The following is a 7,500-nucleotide window of genomic DNA, read 5'->3' as shown; positions in this document are numbered from 1 at the left end:
ATAATTTTGTTTTCCATTTGAATAATTTTCTTCGATCCTGTTTTGATATTTGTTCTTGTTTTCAGCACAAACTCTCTTCATTTGTGTTTCATCTTGAAAATCTAAAGGCATCTTGAATGTTTAGTGTTTCCAGTAGAGCTGTGTAAGAGAATGATAAAATCCCACGGGAAACCTCTTCTGGGCCTCCAGCTCTATCTTCTCACACGACTGTGTTTGCAGGATCTGTGTGAGATGTCTATTTTCTAGTAAAGGTGTGTGAAATAAAGGCTGAATCCTCACTGTGTGTCATGTTTTCACCATCGAAGCAGGAGAAACACGAGCCAGCAAACATGTCTTATAAAGGCTTTAATACACAAACATACCAAATTCTGCTGATCTTGAAAGACAAAAGAATGCATTTCAAGTCTGGTCCGCGGTCCTGATCTGCTGTCGTTGCATATCTGTGTGTTCGCTGCGAATCCAGTGGCGTACAAACAGAAACGTTAAATACTGACATAAACTCTCAACACTAGATGAACCGATGCAGTTAAAAGGAATAAAAGGGAAGGAGCAGTCCGTCTACAGCAGCAGGCACTTGCTGCTCTTCTTGCCCTTGCGGGCCTGCAGCGCCGCCCTGGTGGCCATCTCAAACACCTCCCGCACGCCGTCCTTGCTCTTGGCGGAGCACTCCATGTATCCGAAGGCACAGATGCGGTTGGCCATGTCTCGGCCCTCCTCGGGCTTGACCGGCTCCTGCGGGACACACCAAAGCGCTTTACAAACAGACCGAGCCGGGACTAGCATCCGAGTCTCTGGAGTATATTTGTAGCAATAGAAAACAATACACTGCATGACTCAAAATGATCCAAAAAGCATTAGCATAAGATCATGCTCCATGAAGATATTCCTACAGTATTCTACCGTAACATTTCTCCCTCAGATTCTGGTTTTTGTCCTATCCCAGGGGTCTGTAACCTTCAACATCACAAGAGCCATTTTGGCCCCTTGCCCACTAAATAAAATTTATATAGAGCCACAACATAACTGATCAAGTAAAGATTAGAGGTTTTATATTCAGTTATGCCACAGTGCAGTAGAAATCATTTTACCAGTGAGGGGGACAGAAACGTCAAATATTATAATTATTAATGGAAATTATTTACTCAAAAAATCGAATATTTCAAAAAAAGACCCTTATGGTTGGTTTTGTGCTCCAGGGTCAAACCTGAATATGGAGAATAGGCTTTCAAAATAAAAGTCCCGCGTGTTTCGACTCATGGGATCCACGCACCTGCTTCATCTTGAAGAGCTCGCGGCGAGTGTGTTCGTCGTTGCGCAGGTCCTTCTTGTTGCCCACCAGGATGATGGGAACGTTGGGGCAGAAATGCTTGACCTCCGGAGTCCATTTCTCAGGGATGTTCTCTGTGGGGTCAGAGGTCAAAAGTCAGCGGGCGCGAGCTGGGCTAGCGTGAGTGTAGCTAGGGCGAGACTCACCGAGGCTGTCGGGGCTGTCGATGGAGAAACACATGAGGATGACGTCGGTGTCGGGGTAAGAGAGCGGCCGCAGCCGGTCGTAGTCCTCCTGACCCGCCGTGTCCCACAGCGCCAGCTCCACCTGAAACACCACCACTAGAGTTAGCACTGCGCTAGTGTTAGCGTTAGCGTCGCTCGCTGCAGGCGGATGGACGGACGGACGCCGCTCACCTGCTTGCAATCCACCTCGATGTCGGCCACGTAGTTCTCGAAGACGGTGGGCACGTAGACCTCGGGGAACTGGTCTTTGCTGAAGACGATGAGCAGGCAGGTCTTCCCGCAGGCGCCGTCGCCCACGATCACCAGCTTCTTACGGATTGCCGCCATCTCTGCGGAGGGACACTTCACAGCGTTACATTCAGCCCAAACAACGGGAATCTTTACGTTTATGTATATTTTACATACACACATTACATTACATTAAATAGAGCTGTAGATCAGTGACACGCTACACAAGATCACGTTAATTATCACAATCAAATACTGGACGCGCAGCTTGTCAGTGATCTTCAGTCTTTAGAAACACACGCAGAACGTAAACAACGGAGATAACGTTTCAGGAAAAGTGCGCACATGGGTCAGGATACTCTCCAGATGGTGGAAGATGCTAACTCTGGCAGAAGAATTATTGAATAAATGATGTTCATTTTGTTCTCTTTTCATACAAGTAGTAGTCCTGCAGCTGTGCAGAATTTAAGTCACTGATGTCACATGAACTGTTTTAAGTCTTTCTGTATTTCTTGCATATTTCCCAATCAATTATCAAAAACAATGATTTAAAAAACATTTTATGTTATGTTAAATATTATCATTATAACGCAGTTTGCTTTTTTGGCATGAAATTACAGTTTTGTGTTTTCAAGAGATTCACCCAATAACCCTAAAACATTAAACTACTGTCATAGAAATAAAATAAATATTAAAATAATTGATGTGTGACACAGATTCAATTTGAGCTTCATGTAAAAACTATATATCCTAAATAATAAATTAACAGCGTCCACAAATAATAAACAATGAAAAACCACAAATTGGTAGTGATACAGTAAAAGTGACTTACAGAACCCACAGTCCGTTGATTATGAGGAGGGACATGAACAAATACAGCCTAAAAACAGCCTTCGTTTTCATTGGCTCATGCATCATTATCATTATATAAACTAGATTTGTAATACTTTGGGGTGAAATGACCTGCTGCTCTTGTGCTTTCGTGACTGCAAAAATGTTAAATGCAGCAACATCATAAATAATTTCAGGGAAGAATTCAAATAATTAATAAAAGTGTCTGGCGTTCAACCAGAGTTTCATAAAAAATTGAACGCACTTTGCTGTTTATTTGCCGATTTAAGCTCTTCTCACTGTTTTTAGATATAAACGCGAATGTTTACAGTGAAATGAATGAATATTATGACGCTCAGAGCTTTGTTTCTTATCTACATGAGCAAACTCTTGCTTTTAAAAGTTTTGATATATTTTTATGTCGCCAACTGTCGACGCGAAGCTAACAAGCTACCCAAGCGGAAGTGAGCGACTCTCATCAGTAAAGACATCAAAATCCCCAAACACGAATCTCTCTCGGTAAAGGAAGGCTTAACAACAGCCGTCGATCTTTTAGAAAAAGCTTAATGAAGAGAACACAGCATTAAATTCGAGCTCACCTTCAGTTCAACTCGACTTTAGTTTTCCGGGTCGCTTCTGTGCGCGCGCCGGAAGCCAGACACAACCAGCGGAGACAGCGATCGAACAACAACCCGTCAAAATACAAGTCCTCAACATGCGCGTCAAAATAAGAGTCCTCGCAGTTTGCTTTCAAGCTGTTCATTTAATAGGTGCCCTTTTAACAATCAAACACAGACAGTCACGGTTAATAACATCTGATATTATATAATATTATATTATATCATCAGTCAGAAGCTTTTAAACAGTAAGACATTTAATGTTTTTTTTCTCTTCAGCTCCCCAAGCCTACATTCATTTAATCCAGAAAAAGCAGGAATATTACTAAGTATTTGTACCATTTAAAATAACTGTTTTATATTTTATTATATTAAAAAAATGTGATTTAGTCCTGTGATTTCAAAGCTGAATTTTCAACATCATTGCTCCAGTTTCATGATCCTTTAGAAATCATTCAAATATGCTGATTTGCAGATTATATTTAAACAGAACATTATATTTAAAATGAAAATGTTCAAGTTTCTTTGATAAATAGGAAGTTCAGAAGAACTATGGAAGCCCTTTTCCTCCACTGAATAATAAAAAAGGTCATTGTGAGGTTATCCCACGGACTTTTTTGATGCAAACTAGCAGTTTACTTATTGGCTATTTACTGACTTATTTTCCCACAATTGTGAGATATAAAGTCAGATTTGTGAGTTATACATTCAGAATTCTGAAAACATAGTCTTTTTTTGCGAGTTTATATCTCACAATTCAGAGAAAAAAGGCGACTTTGTTAGTGTTAGTGCTAAGTGCAGTTTTTGGCAGGTTTGTCCTCGGCTCGCTCCGGGTCGGTCGAGGAGCTGGAGCACACCATCCTGGCCTTGACCTTCTTGTTAGACGAGATGATGAGGAAGGGGCTGAGCGAGGCGTAGCACGAGGAGAAGAACACCCTCATGTCGGCCACCACCGGAGGCACCTGCGGCACCGTCAGCATGTAGATCCAGATCACATTATCGATGCCGAAGAAGACGGCGTACAGCACCACCAGCATCACCACCGTCTTGGCCGCGCGGGTCTCCATGGAGCCCTGTGAGCGGCGGAGGCCCCGCACCGCCCGGCCGTGACGGTGCAGCAGAACCAGGATGTAGCCGCTGGAGCCCAGCATCGCGCCCACGAAGGCGAAGTCGCGCACCGACACGGCCACCCCGTTGATCACGTACGACAGGTGGTCGCGGAAGTCCACGTGACAGAAGCCCAGGTTGAGCGTGAAGGGCGGGACGGTGCCGTTTCGAGGGGCCACGGAGAAGAAGGGGGCGGCGATACACACGGCCATGTTGATGAGCCAGAGCGCGGCGAAGCTGGGCACGACGAGCCTCGGGAGCCGGAGCTTCAGGCCCGACAGCCCCGGGGCCACAGTGGCCGCCTGGAAGACGCTCAGCATGCAGGTGACGCAGACGGACAGCGCCCGGGCCACGCGGTACACATAGATGACCACCTTACAGCCGGCGTCGTCCAGCAGGTTCCTCAGGCCGAAGACGGTCATGGTCTGCGGCACGCCCCGGGTCAGCAGCAGCAGCAGGTCCGCCAGGGCCAGGTGGCTCAGGATGGAGTCGACCGGCTGCAGATGGGCTTCGGTCAGGGCCATGTGGACGTAGGCCAGCAGCACCAGAGCGTTGGCCAGGATCCCCAGACCCGTCTGCAGGAGGAACGAGACGCCTTTGATGGTCACGCAGAGATCCATTCAGCGCTTCCGAGGCTTCCTGGAGTCCAGGGCTGGATATAAAGCGCCGAGTGCACCCGAGGGAGCCTCCGGAAACCCACTAAAACACACACAGGAGAGCCGAGTGTCCACCTGAGGTGCACCCTAATTACCAGAAGAGCTCATTTCTCAATGTTTTCTAACTTCTGCTGTGTTTTTTGTACCATGCTGTACTTTGTTTGTTTGCATTTTCATTTCGGTCCTGTTTGTGTTTGTCACGTGTAGCCCATCTATTTCCATTTACAATCGGCTTGTGATGCATTAAAAATGTACCATTTTCTTGCGGTCTGGAGAGCAGCTGTTGTGTGATGTTCTACTAATGGCGTCCCTCATGAGATGGTTAGAAAACATTAAGAGCATTAGCTAATTAAATGGCTGTAAACATGTGGTGTAATAAGGAGGTCTGGGAGGCTCTGGGGCAGGTCTGGGCTGGTCTGTTTTCTGTGGTGGTGTTTAATGAGTTCCTCGTGCTCTGTGATATCAGCGGCCCCAGATTCCCTGGGGCCGGGCGAACACGCCAGCAGACGACAACGCTTTATACTTGATGCATGCTTTTATTTAGCATTTTTATGAGTGATGATTTATTGAGTGACAGCTCAAACCCATTCCTGATCTAATATTCATCATTTGCAAAGATCCAGCTTGCTTTTATTTGCTTTAAAGATGTAAAGTCCCAGAGACAGCAAGACAATACCAAGAAACGCTTTTATAAGGTCGAGGCGATGAAATAAAAGGATAGCTTTACATACTATTTAAATTAAACTAAGCTGGACGATGACGTTAATTTAACTAAAAATTGAGTGTTTATGACGAAAATCTTGTGATTATACATCACTATAACTCTGTTCTCCATTTTGATGCTGTTCAGCTCTTTGAAGGTACTATATAAATAAAGGAGACGCCTAACTCAGGATTAGACCCTCTTTGTCTTTGTATATTCTGAAGAGTTCTTGTTGAGACTGAACTGTGTAGACTGTCAGAAAGCAAAGTTAAAAGCTGAGCAAAGTGACCCACCCGCTTGACGTCTGAGAAGGTCTGTATCTCCGCCGTCCTGCGGGTTTACTCGGTGACAGAATCAGTCAGCTGCACATCATTCAGATAATTGAGCTCAGGTCTGAAGTCGGTCCCGGCGGCCCGAGTCAGGATATAAAGCTGAGGAAGGATCCTTCAGGAGCAGCTGCGGTGGAGATGAACTCAGACGCTGTGACCCGAGGCCTGCTCTTTCTGTCTCTGACCGCGGCTGGAGTTCCAGGCAATGCCGTGGTCATCTGCGCCTTCATCTCGGCGGCGTTTCACGAGGGCCGGCTCTCGCCCGCAGACGCCATCGTGCTGCACCTGGCCTCCTCAAACCTGATGGTGGTGGGCGTCCGCTGCCTGCTGGAGGTCCTGGCCACCTTCGACATCTACAACGTGTTCGACGACAGCGGCTGCAGGGCCGTCATCTTCATCTACCGCACATCCAGGTCTCCATCTAATGCTGCGCTATACGTGACCCTGGAGCTTAAAAAAAGGGTGTAAGGGTCAGCTTTACAAAACTGAAATTCATACATCATCTGAAAGCTGGATGAATAATTGATGTCTGGTCTAAATACTGGGAAAATCATCTTTAAAGTTGTTCAAGTGAAGTTCTCAGCAATGCATATTACTAATGAAAAAAGGTTTTGATATATTTACAGTAGTAATAGTAATAGTAGTAATATCCTACTGGTGTTTAGCATAAAAGAAACAGCTTCTGTGCTCCAGGATCAAACATATATTAAAGTTTTTGTTTTCAATGTTATTAACATATATAACATCTTATTAACATATATATGTAATTTATCCTTCAATTTCATAGCTGAATTTCAGCATTATTATTATCCTTCAGAAATCATTCTAATATTCTGATTTGCTGCTCAAAAACATATTATTATTATTATTATTATTATTATTATTATTATTATTATTACTATTATGTTGAAAACAGCCAAATAGGACATTTCAGATCTTTTGTTACATTATAAATGTCTTTATAATCACATTTGATAAATAAAATAATTTCTATATTAAAATCAATAAAAACAATTATACTGACTCCAAGCTTTTGAATAGTATAGTGTATAATGTTACAAAAGCCTTTTATATTTCAGATAAATAGTGATCTTTGCATATTTTTATTCATCAAATAATCCTGAAAAAATGTACTCAAGTGTTTTAAATATTATATCAATAATAATAATAATAATAATAATAATAATAATAAATGTTTCTTGATCAGTAAATCAGTATATTATTATGATTTCTGAAGATCATGTGACACTGAAAACTGGAGTAATGATGCTGAAATTTTATTTAATTTATTTAATTTATTAAATCAGTATTATTTTAAATGTTTTTAAATAAATTCAAATATCAAGCAGTTATGTAAAGAATACATTTTTTGGATCAATAAATACAGGCTTGATGAGCAGAGGAGAATTATTTTGAGAAATCTTACTGATCCAAAAAGTTGACCTGGTAGTGTGTATTATATTATTGTATATGATAACATCTGACTTGCTTGCAGGTCTCTGTCGATCTGGCTGACG

The 7,500-nt window shown here is 43.0% G+C and overlaps 4 protein-coding genes across 4 annotated transcripts in view; 2 read left to right on the top strand and 2 right to left on the bottom strand.

The window, feature by feature from the left end:
* Positions 1-278, top strand: part of LOC122327957 (transmembrane protein 43) — a 5,620-nt gene extending 5,342 nt beyond the window's left edge. Inside the window, exon 12 of the mRNA XM_043223670.1 lies at positions 1-278. This exon is cut by the window's left edge and continues 613 nt beyond it. The gene's annotated coding sequence lies outside the window, so the exon portion shown is untranslated.
* Positions 279-330: 52 nt separating this feature from the next.
* On the bottom strand, positions 331-3,301 carry LOC122327999 (transforming protein RhoA-like). Its single transcript, XM_043223721.1, has 5 exons — positions 3,171-3,301; positions 1,684-1,841; positions 1,474-1,594; positions 1,271-1,401; positions 331-732 (listed from the first exon to the last, which is right to left on the bottom strand). Exons 2-5 carry the CDS (start codon positions 1,837-1,839, stop codon positions 559-561), a joined length of 582 nt encoding a protein of 193 aa, XP_043079656.1. The 5' UTR covers positions 1,840-1,841; positions 3,171-3,301; the 3' UTR covers positions 331-558.
* Positions 3,302-3,307: 6 nt separating this feature from the next.
* On the bottom strand, positions 3,308-4,930 carry LOC122327972 (olfactory receptor class A-like protein 1). The gene has a single exon (XM_043223693.1). The coding sequence runs from the start codon at positions 4,913-4,915 to the stop codon at positions 3,980-3,982; it is 936 nt and encodes a 311-aa protein (XP_043079628.1). The 5' UTR covers positions 4,916-4,930; the 3' UTR covers positions 3,308-3,979.
* Positions 4,931-6,120: 1,190 nt separating this feature from the next.
* Positions 6,121-7,500, top strand: part of LOC122328026 (olfactory receptor class A-like protein 1) — a 2,512-nt gene continuing 1,132 nt past the window's right edge. The window contains exons 1-2 of the mRNA XM_043223749.1: positions 6,121-6,396; positions 7,479-7,500. The exon at positions 7,479-7,500 is cut by the window's right edge and continues 1,132 nt beyond it. Coding sequence (XP_043079684.1) covers positions 6,122-6,396; positions 7,479-7,500 — 297 coding nt within the window. The 5' untranslated portion in view covers position 6,121. The remainder of the gene's footprint in view (positions 6,397-7,478) is intronic.

The sequence above is a fragment of the Puntigrus tetrazona genome, chromosome 22 (genome assembly GCF_018831695.1).
Source record: "Puntigrus tetrazona isolate hp1 chromosome 22, ASM1883169v1, whole genome shotgun sequence".
Taxonomy (NCBI): Eukaryota; Metazoa; Chordata; class Actinopteri; order Cypriniformes; family Cyprinidae; genus Puntigrus; species Puntigrus tetrazona.
Note: the sequence above shows the minus strand (reverse complement) of the source record. Positions and strands in the feature narration are given on the sequence as shown.